The following is a 22,387-nucleotide window of genomic DNA, read 5'->3' as shown; positions in this document are numbered from 1 at the left end:
GATTAATTGATTGATTTAAAGGACATCGTCCATTCATCCATGTTCTATACCAGTGGTTCTCAAACTTTTTACAAGTACCACCTTGAAAAATACTAGGCTTGCCAAGTACTACCATAATCAGCAACATTAAACTACACTAGCATAGCAGGCCCAATGTTCATTAAAAACAAGCCAAAAATTTTATTCCTAAAGTGTATATTTCATATCATAAGCTTCTGTTACCAGACACTAGTGGTACTCACATTATTACAATATTGAAAGGTGGCGCAGGCAGAGTTTTATGTCTTAGAATAAAAAAATATCTGTCAAATGTTCCTGCATCTTACTTGGAGTGAAATAGTATCCAAAGTTCCTTTGTACAGATGTCAAATGTTTAGTTGGCAGTGTGTCGGGATGCGTATATGACGAAGCGATGGAGATGCACAACCCTTTTACCAATTTGTTATGACGCTTGTGTGCTTGCACATATGCAAAAAGTTAGTCGTATGTTCATGAATGCCTTTTTTTTTAAATTTGTACTGTATTTATGGTCAGAACAAATAATTTGTAATAGCTTGTGATTCTCTCAGTCATCAAGCTGACAGAGTAGTGCCACACCGCGCTTGATCCAGTGCTGAGGGGGCTTGGTGGTGGGCAACAACATCGGAATGACAAAATTGGTGGAGTGTCCTGTTGTAGAGAGGGTGCCCCTCCTCTCACTGGTCTTGTAGAGAGGAGAAACATAGCGATTGTCGGACTCATCTGGGATGTCTTTAGCTGCATGGTGGAGAAAAGGAGGCAAAGAAAACATGAAGATTAACAATATTGAGATGAAGAAAAGTTATGAATCCGGAGGAATGAAAACATAAATGGTTGTTATGACTGTAAATGCATACGTACTGGGTTTTATCCAGATAATGGGCATTGTGTCAAATAGGATTTTGGGATACTGCTCCGCTAAAACTCCACTGATGATAGAAACAACACAATTGGATTTTTCTTGGCCGCTTTTTAAATGGTCATCTTGCACTTTACTGTAAAAGACCCCTTGCGGGGTCCACTCTACCGTTCTTTGTCCCACCAAGCTCCATCAAGAAACAATCCATTAATGTAGACACCATCCTCTGGAGGCCTGGCTGACTCAACAATAGGAAGAACCTGTAGGATCAAATGACAGCATCACACATGAAATGGCTCAAAGAAGTTGTTGAGGTCAAGAAAGTAAGAGTATTTAAGATCAAAACTGACTGGCTGATTGTGTTGAAGATAAAAAGTGTGTGTTGACCTCAAAGTCAAAGCCCAGCAGGTCAATCGGAACATTGTATTTTCTGGCGTAGTTCTGCATAACCCCTGTTAGGAAGGCCTGGGTGAAGAAGAATCCTGACAGCCAGAACACACTGGGCTTACCGTCACTGAACCAGTCCTATATGTACAGAGAATTCAAGTAAAAACCTAAGTGGATGGGACATCCTCATGTAGAGACAAATTGTGACTCACCTGCAAAAACTTAAGCCTTGTGAGAAAGTCTTTAATGTAGCTGCCCAGGGGCTTTAGGCTTGGATACGAGCGTTTGGCCCATTGCTCTGGAACTTTGCCCACTGACAAACTAACTGCAATTCCGTCCAGCTCAACATCCATCACCACTAAACCCTTAAGGGCCTTTAGCAGGTTGGGAAGACTAACACGGATGGTACTACAAAGCCTGACAAGGAAAAACAGGTCAGATTAAGTGGTTTATTCATGCTTTATTTTACATAAAATTCTATAAAAGTGTGTTTGTCCATACATGTTGTAGCGCTCCATTTCTTGGACAAGCACAGTGTTCATACTCTCCTTGTAGAGCACCGGATACTTATTGAGCGATACTTCGATGTCAAAATTATTTGGAAGCTGATGAGATTAAATAAACTTGATTATTACATCTAATATTCATGACAAAAATCATTCATATTTAAGGAAAAACATCTACCGGTACTATAATTCAATATACATATTTTTCAATTCAAATCTGCATTCAATCCCTTAAAATAATACAAACCAGTTAATAACAAGAAATGCCTCAACTCGGTCAGTCTCTCAATGGTACGCCATTAACATATAACAATAAAAATATTAAGCGAAAGATTCCATCATACCTGAGTCAGGATGTCATTCGCTATGTCATATAGAGCATTGTCACTCCCAAAGCTACCCCCTCCCTGAGATCCTCCTCCCTGGGTGAGAAGCAGTGAATCAAACAACAGCTTGGTCTGCTGCAGGTTCTTCGAAATGTCCACATTTTCATGCATCCCAAATATTTCTGGATGCTGGCTCACTGGGAGCTCCTGGTATGCAGCAAAGGTATTGTTACTCTGCTGAAAGTCTCACAAACTAATAACTAATTGCTTGATGCAATGCTTTACCTTGATAAATCGAAGGTAGTCCTCATAGGAGGATTTAGGGGGGGAAACATAATCACCGCTAGGTGAGAAAGGATAAGAAGGTTTATCCACAACATCCCTGTTGTAAAAGTCAGCCAACATGGTATTCAGAAGGCGCCGATCCCAGTTGTCAGTTACGCGGCCTCCATAGTTGCACTCTCCAGTCAGGTAAGTTATGGCCTCGAAGGGCACCTCATCATATTGATTGATAAACAACTACAGAGAAAGACAAAGGACACACCTTTAGATGCATGTGATGGTAGTAATTCTGTGACTGGAAATGATTACCTGGAGCTGTCTGATACTTATGTGAAGGTCGGTCTCATTGAAGCCATAAGGAATATTCCACCCTAATGGGCCAAACTTCCTTCTCTCCTGTACAAGTGCATGGAAGAAGCACAGGCCATACAAGAGCTTTTCCCAGACCTAAAAGACAATACAGTTAATGTTTAAGAAATTAATCTGTATGTGCTACAGTATGGTCAAATAATGACAGCAATGTCCCCCACTCACCAGTTCCTTATTTGTGCAATTACTGAAGAAGGTTTGGTTAGTAACAGGATTTGACATGTATGACTGCAATATGTTTAGTCGAAGTCCTGTCGGAGGCTCGTTAGTCATTTTCACCCCATTCTGCAGAAGGGTGACTGGAAACTGGTATCACAGAGGGTGGATTTTCAGGGCCTGAACCAGATAAAACCAAGCTGCTCTACATGTTGGCATACATAACGTTGGACTTTACCTTGGGCGAAGGGTAGCTTGTGAGCCAAAGTCGGAAGTCTTGGTTGCATGTTGCAGGACTAAAGTCCTCACAGATCTTCTCCAGGGTGGACATCCAGGACACAGCCAGATGACAATTCTGCAAACACACCCATGTCCCATTCTGCCTGGCTGTAGATATCATTTTGGAAGCAATGGGTCCTTGACCTTGCCCCAAAGAGATGGACTGAAAATTGTTACCACCCATGTCCTTGTCAGCTGCGAACTTCAGTAAGCCTGGGAAGCGTTAATGTGTCATGAATTTTAGTGTCAGCGTTACATAAAGTTTCAGAAGTAAACTGCAGAACCTACTAGCCATGGGATCAGCACCAGGAGAAAGCACAAACACCAGCGGGATGGTGGCATTAGAGTCCAGGTAGCTCTTGCTTAGGTCAAAGGGAGGGGCCTGAACAAAACTTTTCCCGAGTTTAGTTACTACATATTTGTTCACTGCTGGCACAATCTTGTCAGGCCTGAGACAGCGGACAATGATCATCTTCTGCAGTTCATTGAGTTTATCATCCCAAGGTGAGGGTAAAGGAACGTTGCTCGGGTCTTTGCTGTCAAAAATAGGCTTGAAAAGTTCCGGGCACTCAATGAAAGTGTTTCTGTGGAACAAGGACAAGCACGGTGGAACAATTTAAAAAATGTTGTGTAATATTCTTACTCTATAGCCAATAGAATTCTGAAAAATTCAAGAATTGTTGAAAACTTTTCTCACTTCACTCCTTTTAAGCCAGGAAGCTCATTCGCTCGACAAATCTCATCCCAGCTCTTGTCCAGCAGCCAGCTAGGATCGGGATTAGTGAGGGTGTTCTGCAGGCCCACGCCTCCCGTCATCAAGAAGATCAAGTCAGAGTACTCAATCTCGTTTTTTGCCCTGACGAAATATCAGTATTGATTTCATTTGCACCAGGCAGAACAATGATCCAAATGAGTCAGTTATTGTCCATAAATGGGTTGTGACACTCACAGAAGCAGATTGCAGCAAAGGAGAAAGGAGAAGAGAAGTTTGTCCTTCTCAAACAGAGAACGACAGACGTTGCAGTACAAATTATAGGTGAAGTGATCAACCAGATACATGACCCGCTTTTCCAGGATCTTGGACTTGTTACTAAATAAAAACAGGAGAGCCTTTTCAGTATAATACATACATATTCACTGGTGCTTGTTATGTAGTCAAATAAAAACCTACATTTGGCCTCTTCAAACTTTGAGTGGTATCACAAGCACCACTTACTATTGCTTTATGTCATCCCTGTTTTAATGTTGCAAGTAATGTTTAAGACTGGACCATAACATCTACCACTAAAAGCAATAGTGACACCAAAAGTATATATTACACCTATTTATGGTTTTATACTGTAGCATGCAAGTGTTGTGTTAGTTCAGCATTATGTCAATTAAAAAAACACTCATAAATGTCATCATATGATTGCATGGCACTCATAAAAGAATAAACATCACTCACCTGTCTTGGATAGAGTTTATATAGAGGTTGACAAACCAGCTGAGAGAGTACTGATACATTGGGTCTATGTTGGTCAGGTCAGCAATGGTGAAGAACAGGACAGACGAGTGCTTGGCAATAGATCTGTAACACTCTCTGGACTCAGCTATCATGATCTCAGTCTCCTCTGCAATCTGAAGAATTTATTGTGACATTGAAGTTAAAGAAAACCATCACATCAGCAAGATCATGTGTGTTGAACACACTGGGCCTACATGCCTTCTGTTTCTTTGTAATCTCATTGGACATGATCTTTGCGGAGTCTAGGACCTGAATGGCACACTCATCCTCCAAAATATTTCCCTCTGAAGACGAAAGTGTCTCAAGGATCTTGTCCTCTGTTTCCTTTAGTTGCCTGTTATTTGCAGCTGACTGCAAGATGAGTATATTTCTCTCCTCTTCAAGCTCTGGCCTGCAAAACAGATGAAATAGAATAAAACTTGAATGAAGAGACCAAAGATTTGACTAAAGGACCAGAAAATGTACAGTAGTACGGTATGTAGTACCTTTCCTTGGCAACCAAAATCCCGAGCAGCTGGTCCTCTAAGCCTTCTGGGGTGATCATGAAGTTGAGCAAAGACACCTTGGTTGCCACTTCTGGTAGATAATGAGGGTTCCTCAGCTTCGTGGTAATGTAGAAGCGGAATTTGGGGGAGTACTCAGTCACGCTCTCCCCCAGTTTTATACATTCCACACCACCTAGGTGAAACAAGCATGACTGAAATTATAATTTTTACAGGTTTAAATTTGGAATATCAGATTGCCTTTTGGCAGCTGTGCAACATCATTGGCACCTTGTTTGAAGGTTTGTTTGAGGAGTAGAGGTTCTAGTGAGGGGTCCAACTCTTCTCCTACATTTTCGAGCAGCAAGGGGCTTCCAAACTGAATACAGTTTTCCAAAGTTCTCATATAGTCGTCATCTGTTAATTTGATAATGTTCAGCTTGTTGTCTTTCTCTGAATTCTTTACCCACTTGTTTGCCTGACCCTGAGGGTCAATAATCAGGGGCCTGAAAGAGCAGGGATACATCAGGACAATCCTGGGACCAAATGATTTAAACATTTCACAACACCACAATGGAAGAGAAAGGATATTGATACTCATCCTTTCAACTAGTTTTGTAATTGACTGAAGGTAATAGTGCTGAACAATGCAGCCATTGCGTTACCATAATTTGTCAAAAGCTTCTAAGTTCTCACCATCGACGGGAATTGCTGGTAATAATACCATTGTCAATAGAGAAAGCGTCAGTGGGAAGGCCAGCGATGTTCCACGTCCTAATCGTAATAGGATCTCCCAAGGTCTTACTGAGAGAGAAATCCTCTGATGATGGAATGCTCTTAGACTAGTGCGATAAATAATGACAAGCAGAACATGCATATATGTTACAAACAAGAGATTGTGTGTTAATTAAAGAATTACAAGGCTTACTTGACACAGTTTGATCCAATGACTGGTGCAGTCCTGTCTAAAGCTTGCAGTAAATGCGCCCAGGTAGGCCATGACACCAGCAGAAATAAGGATGTCCCCAGTGAGGTTGTCATATGTGTTCTGAAGATCATCAGCAGCCTTGGACCATCTGCGAAAATGATGTTTACTACGTGGCATATTGCCACCATTGTAATTTTTCTCAATACAAAAAAGATGTTGAGCCATTGATCACCTCGTTTTCTCCCCACCTAGACCACCAATGAGTTTCTCAGCTCTCTCCAATTTCCTTTGACACAAATCCCTTTGGGCTTCTAACTTGGCTTTCTCCTCTGTCTTCTCCTCAGATGTTCTTTTCAGATCAGCCAAACGGTCCTCAACCTCTTTTAGATGTGCTCTCTTCTCTGACAGCTCAATCATGGCAGAAGCCAGCGTCGCTTGAGCTTCTGTTTGTTTGGCCTTTTTGGGAGCCACAATCTAAAAGCACAGAGATTAGTATACCTGAAGGCATGAGTAAATTTCATTTTTAAGTGCAAATGTAGCAAAGCCACACCTTCACCACCCTGTCATAGGACTCCATTGCTTTGATCCACTTGCAAAGGCCCTCTGCTGCTGAAGAGGCTTTTGCCACCTTAGCAGGGCTGAAGTCAGGATTAGTCATGTAGGTAGAGCGGATTTTTTGCATTGATTCCTCCTATAATAAATAGAGGTTAGAGATAAATTATAGTTTTCTTAAATTGTTGAACTGGGATTGAGAATTCACAATTTATTGAAACTCACAGGAATATTGTCCTTATCATATTCTTTAAGATCTCTCAAAAAGTTCATGTCACCTAGTAGCTTCTTGCTAGGACCCCAATAGTCCAAAACCTAGCCAATTAAGAAAAGGTCATGCTGAAACAAATGCCGTGTTTTTTTATTGATGATATATGCAAAAGGTTGTTATTTTTTGTTTTTTTTAAAATTGGGGATTGATTTCTATCAAGACAAACCTTTTTTCCGGATCCAGCAGGATCTGCCACCTTATCTGGACGCGTTCCCTTCATTACACACACGGCTGACATCACCAGCTTAACTCCAGCGGGAGGGTTTTTCATGGACTTCACAACAGTGATATCAGCAGGCTGCAATCAAGAAGGTAACTCAAGGTTAAAAAGAAGGTCACACACATGGCAAAAGTTGTCTTTATTTGGAGGGTTCTCACCTTTAAGGTTTTCAAAGCTGTGATTGCCTCCTCCAGGGAAGGGATGGCCTCAGCCAATTCACTATCACACTCATCCTTCAGCGCTTGAGCCTCAGCAGTTTGAATAGCTGTGGCCTCCTCTTCAACCCGCACAAGTTTACTTTTGGCTTCCACCTCAACAGACTCCACTGCGATCACCTACAGGTGATCAATTTAGATTTTGCAGTTTTATATACTGTATTTTCATGAGATGCAATTGATGCTATTTCATGTCTTTACCTTCATCATTCTATTGTTTTCAATCTGTGCCTCTTCCAATTTGGGCTGTATTTCTACAAGCTCCAGTTTCATCTCACCAACCTTCAGACAGAGAGTGATTAAAAAAAAGAAAAAGAAAAGAAAAGAAAAATAATAAGTTTGACACCGTGACATATTTTCATGGGGAAAAAAGACTGTAGCATCTCATGTACCTGAGATTCAGCAAAGGCCAGTTTTTCCAGACCATTGATGTATCTTTTTTTTGCCTTCATGACTGCATCTCTTTTCATAGTGAGGAGCTGACTGAAAGCTGCCATGAGCTCCAGATAGGATGTGGGTGTAACATAATTATGGCGACCTAGCTCAGAGAGGAATCTGCAAAGAAAAAAAAGGGTAAACAGAAACAGATCGATACTTTTAATGCTCATGATTAGGTCATACCTCTCTGAAAGTTGAATAGCAGAGGTGTGAAATGTTTTGCAGATGGGTATGACCTCCTTCCTCTCATGTTCTTTCATCTCCAGCGGCTTCAGGAAAGAGTTGGCTACCCGCTCAAGGGCGTCCTCTGGCCAAGGCTGTAACGATGTAGGTAAAGATAAAAATGTGTATCTATTTGCCAACAAATATTAATAATTTTCCAGATTTGTGTCCCATGACTTGTTTCATACTTTATGCATATTTAGTACCTGGAACCAGTTGATGGTACAACAGTTAATAAAGGATGGAAACTGGCGCAGGCGACTGCGAAAGGCTTCGCCAATAGGACTGAACGCCACAACAATGTGCAGGTACTCCTTACAGCGTGCCACAAAGTAGGCAAACAGAGTTAAATGGCTCAATTGTACACTTTTATTCTTCGCCTGAGCAATGGGACGTACTGTCTGGAAATTAGAAGAAAATGACATTCCTTAAATAGATATGCATGTGGGTGTGCAGATTGTGAACTTCATACATGAGGTGGTCTATAAGGCTACATAAAAGGCATATGGAGATGTGAAGTGTGGACAAGAGCCACCTTCCAATAATTACAGAATAAATGTACAAAGTACTTTGATTTTATGTCATACATCAATGATATCCTGTTTCTCATCCACAGCAAACAGATTGGGCACCTCCCCTGTGTTCAGGACACTGTTTACATCTTCAAGAAAAGTCTCATCTTTGATCTGAGCATCAGTGAGCAAAAAAACTGTTCTTTGACCCTTCACCCCTGCATCCTTGAGAAGCTTCTGTAACAAAATGTTGAAGTGTTTTATATCGTACTCAAAGTGCAAATGTCAAATGCAAAAATATATATATATATATTGTGCTCTATGCATATTACAAGTGTGACACTGACCTTGAGGTCGTCTCTCCACTCAACCATGCTGTAGCTCTTTGAGATTTCAGGCTGGAAAAGGTTCATCTTTGCGATGAAAGTAGCCAAACGAGTGATGGACTGGCGACCACTGCCTCCCACTCCTACGAGCAAGGCATTTCCGCCTGGGTGCTTCAACACACGGCTTATTCGGGACAGGTGTTCCAAAACATAGCTACATTGAACAAAATTTCTTAGATTTAATTGTAAATTTTTTAGAAAATTAATGTAGCAGTTTTTAATGTAATGTATACTGTATATGCTTGGATTTAATTTACTCCTACGATGGTGTTACGATTGTTATTCACCGGAAGATGACGAGATTCATGCAGTTCTTGTTCATCTGGTTGTATTCAACAAGACATGCCTCCACCACTTCAGCAAAGCTTTCTATGGAGGGCACCTCGGCATACAAGCGATTATCAGCCTCAAGGTCGGGGTTCATGTAGTCGCCAAACAGTAGAGTCTGCATGTCTTGCTCGACCAGCTGACAAAGAAGGTACCAAATTAAAATTGCATTCAAGCTTATGTTTCATTTTTAGAAAGATCACAAATTTTGATCAAAAACAGCATGAACGAAGACAGGCCTGAGCAACTCCAACTATCTACCTTCTGACATCAAAATAACAGCAAAAACACAAGTCAACATACTTTACTGCCTTGTTTCAGGTGATCAAACACCTGGTTAAAGGCTTCATTGAAGTGATCTTTGAGGATCTTGCTCATCAGCTGATAGAACCACGCTCGATCCCTATCATCCACCAGACGATCGTAAAAGACGCGGAAGACCTCGTGGACAAATAGGCGAATCATAGTGCGTTTGTTCTCCAGTGATTTGCTTTTCACAAGCAGACACCCTTGTATAACACGCGAGAAGTCCCGCAAGTTAAAAGTGTAGTGAGACTTGGCTGGCGTCGGAAGTAAGTTCTCCATTGCTTGCTTGTAGACCTTTGAAAAAGACATTTGGAAAATTCCAGTATTGGAAAGTCAAGGGTTTGTTGACAGGAATGTCGGTGTCCTATTTGGAGAACTCACTTCCATGGTTGCTGTCACCGTTTGGCTGCCAATAGTAAAATATTCTGGTGGAAATTCATTGTTCTTGAGATAGAACGCCACCATAATGGAGAAGATGCGAACCATGGTCTCATCACTGAAAGAATTTATGCTAAAAATGTTGAAGTGGCGCAGGAAGCGAGATGTCACAGCATTCCTCCCCCCACCAGGAGGACCCATGGCTGTAATAATCTGGATGTCAACTAATTTGATGCCGGAAGTATCCTTCAGGTCATACCTGCCGGAAAATAATGGATTAGCCAAGCAATATATTCTGTCCTCTTCGATTCAATATTCCTCTTTGTTTGGGGTTGAGTTGGTAATGACACATACCACTTCTTGTGATCCAAAAACTGTCGAAGAAGCTCCACGGGAGGCTGAGCTCCAAACTGCTCCAGTGCTGGCATATTCACATCATCTATGAAAATGAGGTATTTCTTCCCCATGGGGGGGCCAAAAACACCTTTCCGTCGCTTATCTAATTTGGCCATGATGATGTTCTGGAAAACACAAAGAATAAAGCATAAGGAAATTCAAAGTTGCAAGGACATTCATATTCATCAGTGGTTCCAGCTGACCTGTGTTTGGTTGGCAGTGGTGCGGGCAGAAAAATTGATTGAGAGGGGTAAAAAGAGATTTTTGTCCAGACCATTCATCAACTTCTCCATTACATACACTGACTTTCCAGTGCCAGTAGGGCCAGCCAACAGCACAGGTCTGAGCAGAGAAACAGATATTGAAACAGTTAACACAAGTGGACAAATTCTAACCATGAATATGTCTCTGACCACACTAACATACTACTCACATTCCATAGGTGATACAAATGTCTATTAGGAAGGTGTTGCGAACTGAGTCGATGGTGGGAACAATGATGTCGTGCACTTTGGTGCTTTTGTCCCCCAGGCTGACACTTCTGACTGCATCATTCCAGTGAATCCATTTGCCTTTTCCTTTAAACTGAACAATATATTGAATTAGAGTACTGTAATGCAGTGATTAAAAATGTGCAGTTATTCAAAAGTCGCACTTTAAAAGACAAAATCTTCTGAGTGATGTAATTCACTGGTACCTCGTAGAAATAGTCATAGACCAAGCCTTTCTCATCCACTGGGCACTCCCATTTGCCCACAATATCAGGAACTGGATGATCCACTGTCTTACCAGACACTGTGTCCCTGATGAACTCACTAAATTTCTCCCTGCTTTTTGAATCACAGCTGCCACCCACAGACCACACCAAGGAAAAAAAAAAGGATGCCTGCAATCCCCAAAGAGTGCACAAAAGCCAAATGAAATGTATGTAGAATAAATAAGCCATTCAGGGCAGTTTTTTGGACGTTCTAGTAAATAATATTGTGGCAAATTATAATTATTTATACCATGATCCAGGTGCGAATCATTTTATCGTTTGTCTCCGTCTCAAGGGGTTTAATTAGCAGCATCTCAAACAGTCGACACAAGGACATAGAGGTGTTCCAGTTGGTTGTGGTGACAACTTCCTATTAACAAAAAAAGTAATGTCATGACAACATTCATATATATTTGCTCTAAATTGGGCAAAACAAATTTGGCCTTTGGGTATTTTATTATGACTCCAGGGTCTGGTAATACTTACTCTGCAGTGTTTACGCACTATCCTGAAGGAAGGTGGCAGCAGCCAGTGAAAGAGTTCTAGCAGCAGACTCTTATGGTCAGGACTCTTCAGAAGATCAGGAAGTGTGTTCATCCAGGAGATCACTAAAGGCTCCCAGCCCAGTTGAGAAGGTTCCATGTAGATCATACCACATCGACTGACTGTGGCAGGCTGCCATGGAGAGATGCTATTTCAGAATTTGCTGTCGTTATATCAGATTTGGTATTGAGAGCTAATTCCCATTGGATAGTTTTAGTTGTAGCAGCATTATATAAAACACATTTGCAAGTTATTCAATCACTCCAAACTTACAGAAGCCTGTGACAGATCCATTGCTTCAAAAATCAGACTCATCTGATTGGACATCTGGATAATTTCTCCACTCATCAGACACAACTGTAGTGTGAATACAAACAACAAAGATGTTAGTCATAAATTAGAAATAGATATCACTTGAATATATTTTGTGTATTATGAACATGTACCTTTTTGTTGTCATCTAACACAGTGTTCATACTTTCAATCCACAACGTATCAATGGGACCGTCAAACACCACCCATTTACGTTCTGGTGTTTCAGCCGATGTATACTCGCGAAACGTGTTGGCCACAACACCATCTGTCCACTACAAAGAAAAAAGACAATAAGAGCTCTATAAAAAAATTGTGGATTGAATACATGAGGATCTAATGTGCAGGTCTACCTCATGAGAAACAAGATCAAACTGCCCAAAGAGCTGTCCCATGGTAACAGACTTGGGGTTCAATGTCCTGAAGATGACCTTTTCTTCCTCTCTGTACCCTTTTTCATTCATCAGAATCAGCGTGTCAGCGAGAACATGGAGCACTTTTGTCTTTCCTGCAAATGACTCACCCACCAGCATGAACCTGAAGCATAAAGGTTATACCTTGCACTGCTGTCTTCAGCCAGGATGTGGGAAATATAATACAGTGGAACCTCCATTTAACAGACCCGGAACCAACGGACTTTGGATTTAAGGGACAGAATGGTAGAGTCTAGTTGGAATTCAAAATTCCCCAGTCCGTCAGTTCCGCTGTTGTTTACTTAAGCACTCATCGTGTACATGTCTCTCGAACGTGCTATCCGGATTTTGGTGCAGTATACAGTTGTTGTTGTTTTTTTTGTTTGTTTTTTTGGTCAAGCCCTTCATTATGACATCCAATCCTAACAGAGGTTAGAAAAGGAAGTGCACTAACCTCATGGCTCATGAACGTGACCCCCTACTCGTCCCCGCAACAACTTTCTCTTCCACAAGCTGCACGCCATTATATCACCCCTCCTAATCACCAGCGAACATGTCACTTTCACTGCAGTATTAACCATCACAGCAATGTTTAAAGGTATGTTTAGGTCACCTTAAAACATTTCAAATATTTTCAAACTTTTTTACATTTATTTACAATAATTTTGTACTGTACTGGGTGTTTTTGGGCCACGAAACAAAGTGCTTCAAATTAACCCACAAACGGCTTTAACAGACGACCCTGCCCCCTTATTAGTCCGTTGACTTGTTCCACTGTACTTTTAAGCCCATAACAAAAATTACATAACCTGGACTTTTAAAAGTAGCATACCCATGCCGGACTATCATCATCTCATATGTCTGGATCAATTTCTCTGTGAAGATCTGCGTTGGCTGTACATTGTGTTTTTTACAGCACTCTGTAGCAACTTCCAAAAACAACTGCAGAAGACATGACCATATTATATTAAAGTTTGACACATACTGTAGGTAACAGATATGAATCTGCATTGAATAAGACAAAAATAAGAACAATATTGACACATCTTACCTCATAGTCAGCTTCGGGAAGGGAGACTCCAGGGAACAAATCGCTGATGATTCCATTGAACAGTGGAATATCATGCGAAAGAAACTTGGGCTCGTTAACATCTTTGATAGACCTCAGAAGCTAGACATTAACACAGAAAACCCCCCATCAATAAACAGAACAAAGTAATTTGGACCAAAACCAATGGTTGCATAAACCCAGCACAAATACCAGTATGTCCTCATTCTCGTTGGGATACTTAAGTTTGAGGTTTCCTGCAGCCACAAGTACAGCTTTGACAGCCCTCATGCCATAATCGTAATGGAACTGGGACGAGAGCTGCTCTGAACAGAGCCTGTAAGTCATTGCAATCTTGACTGACAGAGGCTTGGCATTGAGGAATCCATATGAATAGAGAGAGATCTCGGCTATCAGCGCATAGTTGGGGACCATCATGGTCACTGTTCGAAACAACACCTGAGGAACATGAAAGACCACCACCACTTTAAGACAAATAGAATAAGTTGTGATTTAAATTTTTTTTTGATTCATTTCACAGTTATATACTACAAGGTACAAATACAGAATTTGTGGTAAAATTTCCCATGTGTTGTCATTGATTATGTAAGAAGACCTTGAGGTTGTCAGGAAGTTCAGCGCGCCCTGCATAACCAGGATTCATCGTGATGGACACAAAACAGTTGGGGTTGAGTTTAAGCATGGTTCCTTCAAAATCAAAGTACTCCAAGTTCATCTCTATTGCCCTCTGGATGCAAAGGACCTGCTGGGCCACTACAGACAAGACCTCAAGCTCAATGCGGTTGAATTCGTCAAAGCAAGCCCATGCTCCAGATGAAGCCAAACCTTTGAACAACTGGGAAAATGTACCAGAACACAAAAAGCCTTGTAACAAGCAGAAATCGTAATTGGATGTGATGACTTTTTTGTCTGATCTTACTTTGCCCATAGCAAGATAATCCAGTCCGTCTGAACAATTGAAAACCACACATTGCACAGCTAAAGCTTTAGCTAGATCCTTGGTGGTCTCTGTCTTTCCAGTTCCAGCTGGACCTTCAGGTGCGCCACCCAAATTTAGGAAAAAAGCTCCTATCTGTAAAAACACAGTGGGGATTTTAGACTGAAATGAAACCAACTCCCAGGATTAAGAAACACTGTCAATCACTTTATTTATACCAGAGTTCTGTAGCATCTGTCAGTCAGTGGGGTGATGACCAGTCGAGGACAGTTTCCCAGATACTCATATGCATACTTAACATCGCAGTTCATGATGCGAACGCGAACATCCCCATTACTCCAGTAGTAACGAAGCTGGGCTAGCCATCGGAAATCACTTTCATTTGCTACACCTATATATATATATATATATATATAAAAATCATTTAAATACATTCGTATTTTATATTACCAGGATAGTTGATAAACAGAGGAATAGCATAGTGAACAAGGTGCTTTGTGCCATGCTGTACCGTGATCAATGAGCTCCATAACCACATCTCTGGCATGCACATCAATTGTCACCAGTGCTCCCAAAGTAATCCGTGTTTGCTTGGGAAGTTTCCCTCTCACCAGGCCCACAATGTCGGCTAGCTGTTTCTGGAGTTCCTTGAAGTAGTTTTTCACGCCCTGTAGAGACCATCAAAGACATCATTACCCAGGGTATAACATTTTTATTTCATGTAAAATATTAATTAATCCCCAAATTAAATTTATTTTCTGAACCTCACTTACTTCAGCTCCTGCCCTGATGGCTTCATGCACCTCCAAGGTCCAGAACATTTGTGAGGTACATATCACCACCTGCCCGGGCCACTCCTTTACCCACTGGTTCCGTGCGGTCTCTGCATAGGCCTATGAAAATAATCATTCCACTACGACTTTTATCTTGCATTCACTCTGCTTGTTTGCATTTTTGTGGGATAAAAATCTTTCACCTGTGGTTTAATTCAGTTAAGTCATCTCACCATTCTGGAGGAGGCCACTACATTTCTGACACTGCGAATCATCAAGTCTTCCACTTGTATCAGCCACTTCTCCACTGCTCCTTTAGCCTCAGCTGTGGAGATGAGTTGGATTAGCTCAACACGCTCCCCTTCACTGCTGTACATAGCCTGGATAAAAACACAAAAAAAGTCAGCAACTAAGTCAAAGTCTATCAACCAAGTGTACTGCTGCCATGTACAATAAGTGCACTGTGTGAATGCCTACCTGGATATCGAGATTTGGTAGGAAGTCTAGCTTGGCAATACCCTCAAAGCACTTCCTCAGATGGGGCTGTAGACGCAGGGGATCTTTGGTCTCAGAAAGAATTTCCAGCATTTCATCATTGGACAAAAAGAAAAACCTGAGTAACAAGCAGCAATGCAACAATTCTCAACATTTGGCACTGGGATCTGGGATCTTAAAAAAAAACTGGACAACTGATATAAAAGCAAAATCGATTTGTTCACCTTGGAAAAAAGAGTCTCTTTTTCTCAAGATAGTCATTTAGTCCCTTCATGATGGTGTCAAGGTGGCAGTTGGACTGTTGTAGTTTCTCTAGTAGGCCAGGCATTGAGGTTGCCTCCAGAAGCTGGTCGATGAGCAAGGCAGAGAATTTCCTAACTGTTGTCATCAATAGACCACAAGCCATTGACAGCATACAGTGTTATCGCATGTAGACAACTACCTTTGAGTCCTTAACACAGTGCCACATGACCTCCTTCCAGTTTTTGTCAACAATTTGGAAGAGTCGTCCTTCTTCTGGAATTTGCTGCATGATGTCGGCAGAACAGAATATGGGCTCAAGGTAGAGCCATTGAGCCTGCACCTTCAGCCACTCGTCAATGGTTTCCTGGATACGAAGAAGACGCTCCTCCCAAACCTAAATCACAGAGCAGTTTTGTAAAAGTAATTTACAATAGTACTTATTGTATATCTCGTCATTACGGTATAAGGATTATCCAACCTTGATCTCCTTTTCAAGGGGCTTGATAAAAGGTGAGTTCCTCATTATCTGAGTTTTAACAATCTGGTCATCTAGCATTGCCTGAATTTCATCCAAAGCGCTCAGGATGGACACGCCAGTGTCTCTGTATGGTTGATGCTGGAGTGAAACACCATCCCAAATAGTAACCATGCTTTTCATGACTTTCTCCATAGAAAACTCCTACAGAGATGCAGAGGTGGATGCATGTTTTGCTTTGTTTTTTAAACATAAACTGTAAAAAAATAAATTAAAAAAAACCTCAGGAATCCTTACTTTACTCGCAGCAGCACCAACTGATTCAAACTCTTCAAGGTAAGGAGTCAAGTTTTGTTTGAGAACTTTTCGTAGTGTTGTACCAGCATCAGGAGTGAGATCATACCCAACAATCTGTGACATTTGCTCCCAGTGGCGACCTCTGATGCCCGGATTACACAGGATTGATACTAAAGGAATATATTCCTAGATAATAATTTCGAGTTAGAAAGCAAGACAATGCAATTTCATGAGTACATTTTAAATAGTTACATTGGATACCTTGAACTTTTTGACCTGCTCTAGTACAGTGGAGCACAAGATTGAAGGATTATCATCCTTGTTTGCATCTTCTTCACCACGCCGTCGTCTTGACAATCCACTTGTCTTTTTAGTATCCTGTTTATTCTTACTCTTTTTCTGGAAGTAATTTAACATCTTGAAAATCTCCCTGAAGAATTCATCCACCTTTACTTCCATTTCCTCACCATCTAAGTCCACGAAAGAACCATCGATCCAGCTATTCACAGAGAAGATATTAGAAGCATTTCTTAAATTAAATCACAAAATGTAATCCGCAACTGAAGTCAGACCTGCTCTCTGCACGTTGCCACTTCAGTAGCAGTCCAAACAACTTCTGGTATTGTTCAACACTGTCTCTCATGACCTCCACTTCCGGGTAATGTGTTTGCTCCCACTGATGAAAGACCTCATCTTTGTGGATGTCAACGATTGTTTCCTCAGCCTCCTGAAGAAGATTCTGAACTGTTCTGACCTCTGTCATGTACTGTTAAAAAAATATAGTTAGCATCTAGTTGATAAAATGCCAAATCCCTCAAATGGCAAGACCGTTATCAGATCAGTTGGTATACATTTTTCATCATACTTCTCCGCTGGGAACAATAACCATATACTGAAGAAGAAATTATGTTATCACTAATCTAAAGTTCAGCGAGGCTGGTGCAATATTAGTTAGAATATTTGAGTCAGATCCCATACCAAACCCAGTTCCAAACCCTGGGATCACAAATGATTCACTGTACCTTCTGCATCTTATTAAGATCAGAGCAGTGAGGGAACTCTTCAACCCTTCGTTCTAACTTGGCCAGATGAACTTTAACCCTTTCTCTTTTAGCAAGCATCTCCATCTCCCCTTTCCTCTTGGCCTCTTGCAAAACCTGAAGAAAAAAAACAGTATATGGAAGCAATGATCTTACTTGAAAAGAACACAATCATGACACACGTTGGTTCAGAAAGGAGCATTACCTCATCACTGAGTTCAAAGACCTCTTGGATTTTCAATGGCCACATAAAGACAGTTGAATTGAGTTCAAGATCTTCAGGTTCAAATATGTGGACATCTAGAAGGTAGCTCAGTCTGCTATGGGCTTTCTGCCAGACCATTAAAGCAACAACATTAGACAATCTAAATAAATGCATCAAGATGCATTTCTGAATGATTAAATAAAACATTACACAAGTGCATAAAACATACAAGAAATATTGTATCTGTAAAATCTACCTTTATCTTTTCATGAAGAAGCACAATATTCTGCGTCTGTGTTATTTCAATATTGTCAATCATTTCGGCCATGTCATCTGTCGTCTCTGGCACATTCAAAGCATTTTCACGGATGGTTTCAAAATCTGAGCAGATCCTTTTGAAAGAAACAAAACAATTCCACATGCAGTAAAGGAGCCCAGCGACACTTTTCTGTCAAAATGAGAGACTCACTGTAGAACTTGCTCAGTATGTTTAGTTTTCATGTTGCTGATTAGTATTTCTTCATAAGCTTGAGCTTTTTTAGCCAGACCCTGGTTCAGCTCCTCACAATACAATTCGACCATTGGAAAGTGAACTTTGGTTGGGAGTTTGTCAAGTTTCCTTGACAAATCACGAAACTCCTCCACTTGCTGGAAAGCACAGTTAGATCACAAACTAACAGTCATCGGGAAAAAGTGGCCCAGTACACTTCTGAAGTTATGCATTCTCACCTTAATATATTCAGCAAATGAATGGGTTTCTTTGACAAAGGTCTCAACTCGAGCCTGGGCAGTTCCATTGACTAACCAGTCATAGTTGTCAACTACAAAATAACTCCATGTTAGAAAAGCATGCTAAACACATTGGGTGGATGACTAAATTATTTGAGGTTATGCTTCCATCACCATAATTCTGAAAGTATCGGTCAGGGTCTTCTAGATTCTTGCGCACAGTTGCCGTTACAGTGAAACGAGCCCAAGCAAGCGTGTGATCTGGGGCCTTGGCATCCACATACACAGAAGTGGATTGTGCCAGCCAGGACTGAACCGTCTGCACTTTCTGTGGATCAACATGAACGATATCAAAACCATCTCTAAATACACTTCAAAATGCAGATTGGGGTGGGGGACGTGGCACAAAAAGATCTGTTGTTATATGTGAGCTTACCTGCAGTGTGTTTGTAATGACATTAAGAATTTCAAAAACATCTGCTTCAAGTTCCTCTAAGGTGGGGTATATTCCCATCTTCTCATCAAATGTTAGGGTCATATGAAAGATTGGTAAGAAGTGGTAGTTGTTTGGATGAAATGGGTAGACAAACTCCTCCACACTCCTCTGTAGCAGGTTTTTCAGCTGGGAATTTAGAAAAGACATAAAATCTAAATTTGTCAGAAAGGAGCAAGCATGCAGACCATGTCAGTGAAGTAAATAACAAACCAATCCATGGAAAAATGAAGGCAAAGAAAAACCCTAATAAGACAAAAGAGTGCTGGATTGTGTACGGTGGCAGAAGTTCACCTGATTGGAGATGAGGGTGGATGTGCAGTCAAAGAAGGCATTCAGTACATCTTCTTTAACTGAGCCCAGTGTTTTTGGACTTGTTAATAAATTGATGACTTTAGGGAACCAGGTATTCATGATCTGTTCCTCTGCTGTCTCACATGCTACAGCCAGGTCTTTATGCAACGCCTTGCCATCAACAGGTCCCATAGGCCTGAACAACAACGACGCAAAACTTTGTTCATTTCTGACAACAGCACGGGTACTTGCTTATTTGACATTCTTTGCTTTGAATCTGTTTACTTACCTATATCCTTTAACATCCACCAAGGTCATCGAAGAAAAGGTGGTGTGGCCAATTCCCAAGACACTTTGCATTATGGGATGTAGAATGTGCAAATTGGCTTTCATCAGCTTCCGGTTTGCGACAAAGGTCTCGCGTCGTGTTTCGGAAAATTCAAGAATACTACAAAAAATGAGCATTTTACAAAAGGTGCCAAACAAACCATTGATTACTATACAGTAAGTGAGGATAAATCAGAGGCCATAAAACACTCACTCAAGTGGGACTGACGTCTGCTTTTGCGGAGGAGGTTCTTCACATTTTGGATCCTTTAGGAATGTGTTCACTTAAACAAACACGTCGTGATACGAAACGTATGGTCTGTTAACCATCAAGGGAAGATATACAGCGTGCGCGCACACACACACACACACACACACACAGGCGCTCACATGCACACACAGACACACGCACACACACGTTGATAATCGTCAATAAGTACCTGTGTGTTTAATGATAACATCGTGGAAGTTGTCGCTGACTTCCGTGAGGAGCTCGTGCAGGAGTTTGTTTTTCTGAGGGCTGTCTTTAAGTTGAAGAGGGATTTGAGAGTCAAAGGAGTTCAACCACTCCTGCGGGATCGGAATGACTGGGCGGCTCTCTACACACTGCTTCAAGAATATGTAGTTCATCTACAAAAAGTGGCCACAATGAAATAGGTGGCTCAATGTTTTAAATTAACTCATAACTGTCACATAATTAAAATCAAATTCACTTTCAAAAAGTAAACGTACCTTTTGTTTCTGATCCTCACTTTGCATCTGTAACGCAAATGGTTAAACATAACACATTTTATTGCTGCATTACATTTGCTTCAAAGAGTTGCGCGAACATTGCTGCATAAGAATACTGTAGGGAGCTGTGTCTTACAGTTGGAGGGAAGTGAGGCTCTGGTGATGGGCTGCGCACAACGCTCCCCATCTCTTTGCTCTGTTTGTAAGCTTCCACTGCTTGGGACACAGCCATGGAGCTGCCACTTTGCAAGAAGCCAATTGGCCTGCAAAATGATTGTGTGCAGCACAATGACTGTCTGTACTTTGTACATTTGTGTATGCGTCCAAAATTGACATTTTGTTATTGTATGTGTGTTACTGTTTTGCTATAGTTCCTGTACAACAGAGACTCCAACTACCGGAGACAAATTCCATGTGTGTTTTAACATACTGTACTTGGCCAATGAAGATGATTCCGATGCTAGGATTGTTATAGATCAACAGTAGTGGGAAGAAATGAAGTACAAATACTGCGACTGTACCTAAGTATTTTTCAGGTACCTGTACTTTTCTCAAGTGTTCATTTTTCTGATAATTTGTTACTTTTACACCCTACATTTGATAAAAGATATCTGTACTTTCAACTCCTTACTTTGTCGAAATAGGCTAGCGACTTTTTAAATCTTCTACAGATGACACGAAGTAAGAAAAAAAAGATGTAAATGGAGAGAGGTTAAGTCAACCGAGATTGAGATATGATTAATTGATTGATTGATTGAGATTGTGGGAACTATCAGCTCGAACGTGAACCAGAGAGCATTTACAACAGGGAGCCAACAAATTCGTACAAGACATTCCCCATCCATGGCCTTATTTAAGATATTTATTTGATGTTGTCAGCGCCAAGAATGATTTGTGGTGAACGCATTGTGTCTTGTGCCAGCCTAAGTACCATTGTTAAAAAATTCTTTGTCTAATATGAAAAAATAAAATCAATAAATACATAGGCCTTCTGGTAAGGTGTATTTTTCTGGTGTGAACATTATTTAATTTTGCTTTTTTGTTAGTCGGTTCATAATGTTAGCAAATGATGGGAACACGTTGTTTTGGTGATATTAAAGTCTGACCCAAGTCTTGCTTGCTTTTTTGTCTTCTCAGTCAGAGCATATGAAAGTTCATAAAAAAGGGGAACTATTTTTATAACTATTCATGTTTTTTTTCATTTATTGTGTCTTGTTCAAAACTGTATATTTACAGTGAAATTTACGTTTACTTTTCAGAGTATTATATTGTATACATTTCAGTCTGTATTATTTGATTCCCCCCCCCCCCCCCCCCCCCCCCACAACTATCTGTACTTCTACATTGGAGTACATTTGCCACCACACGAATACTTGAACTGAAAACATACATTGGTAAATGGAGTCGCTGTTGTTGCACTTTCCTCCATCGTTTTTCCAAAAGTTCCTTATGAGTTGTGTGTCTCTGCTTGGTCGACATTTCTGCAAACAAATGAGTAATTTTTTAAAAAATATATACAAGTACGTTTACAAAAGAAATAACTAAACGGGATGTTACGTGATTAATTTTTTTGAAAGTATGTTTTTTTTTTGACCCCTCTACTTACCATTGGTATGACGTGACTTCGTTCACACAGTGTTTGAAGAGCTGAACTATTTCACTAATAGACTCCTACTGAATGTATCCCCATTGTGCGCCATGTTTCGTCGCGTCGTTTCCATAGAAACAGAACCACTTGGGATTCAGGATTTAGGCGGAGCTTCATTTTTTTTTTTCCTTGGGTGCTCCTCTCCTTTACAGCTCGTAGCGATTCATTAACAGAAAACGTCCCATAAAATAAATAATACATCCATCCATTCAAATTGTTTTCCCCTACGTGTGTCCTTATATATCGGTAGCCTCTCGTTTATTTATTCGTAGGTATTTGTTTA

The 22,387-nt window shown here is 40.8% G+C and overlaps 1 protein-coding gene across 1 annotated transcript; it reads right to left on the bottom strand.

Moving 5' to 3' along the window:
• Positions 1-10: 10 nt before the first annotated feature.
• Positions 11-22,154, bottom strand: LOC133471239 (dynein axonemal heavy chain 12-like). Its single transcript, XM_061760654.1, has 74 exons — positions 22,063-22,154; positions 21,847-21,937; positions 20,593-20,719; positions 20,457-20,483; positions 20,165-20,354; positions 19,939-20,008; positions 19,687-19,845; positions 19,398-19,593; positions 19,047-19,232; positions 18,785-18,938; positions 18,611-18,702; positions 18,351-18,529; positions 18,138-18,273; positions 17,882-18,007; positions 17,659-17,793; positions 17,209-17,402; positions 16,898-17,135; positions 16,637-16,822; positions 16,343-16,543; positions 16,064-16,258; positions 15,846-15,967; positions 15,604-15,739; positions 15,360-15,506; positions 15,127-15,246; positions 14,865-15,021; positions 14,572-14,744; positions 14,336-14,488; positions 14,012-14,251; positions 13,609-13,854; positions 13,399-13,518; positions 13,180-13,289; positions 12,288-12,471; positions 12,069-12,209; positions 11,896-11,979; positions 11,566-11,754; positions 11,330-11,449; positions 11,020-11,208; positions 10,756-10,907; positions 10,526-10,664; positions 10,281-10,447; positions 9,930-10,185; positions 9,546-9,842; positions 9,203-9,381; positions 8,877-9,069; positions 8,605-8,766; positions 8,224-8,418; positions 7,979-8,112; positions 7,750-7,912; positions 7,559-7,639; positions 7,301-7,477; positions 7,089-7,220; positions 6,877-6,966; positions 6,650-6,790; positions 6,332-6,573; positions 6,100-6,247; positions 5,868-6,013; positions 5,463-5,677; positions 5,175-5,367; positions 4,888-5,080; positions 4,630-4,802; positions 4,132-4,272; positions 3,880-4,038; positions 3,471-3,766; positions 3,142-3,395; positions 2,913-3,053; positions 2,688-2,825; positions 2,382-2,615; positions 2,115-2,303; positions 1,766-1,869; positions 1,477-1,681; positions 1,265-1,402; positions 1,046-1,137; positions 880-947; positions 11-756 (listed from the first exon to the last, which is right to left on the bottom strand). Exons 2-74 carry the CDS (start codon positions 21,933-21,935, stop codon positions 566-568), a joined length of 11,829 nt encoding a protein of 3,942 aa, XP_061616638.1. The 5' UTR covers positions 21,936-21,937; positions 22,063-22,154; the 3' UTR covers positions 11-565.
• Between the last annotated feature and the right edge of the window lie 233 nt (positions 22,155-22,387).

Source organism: Phyllopteryx taeniolatus, chromosome 1 (assembly GCF_024500385.1).
Source record: "Phyllopteryx taeniolatus isolate TA_2022b chromosome 1, UOR_Ptae_1.2, whole genome shotgun sequence".
NCBI lineage: Eukaryota > Metazoa > Chordata > Actinopteri > Syngnathiformes > Syngnathidae > Phyllopteryx > Phyllopteryx taeniolatus.
This window is presented reverse-complemented; position numbering and strand designations above follow the sequence as displayed.

Bases quoted from the DNA above. Each gene is read 5' to 3' on its own strand.
- LOC133471239 (XM_061760654.1), bottom strand. From the start codon at position 21,935: ATGTCGACCAAGCAGAGACACACAACTCATAAGGAACTTTTGGAAAAA. The intron at 5,368-5,462 runs GTGCCAATGATG...TGTTTCACCTAG, and splicing joins CAAACAAACCTTCAAACAAG to GTGGTGTGGAATGTATAAAA. The intron at 3,396-3,470 runs GTAGGTTCTGCA...AACGCTTCCCAG, and splicing joins TGGTGCTGATCCCATGGCTA to GCTTACTGAAGTTCGCAGCT.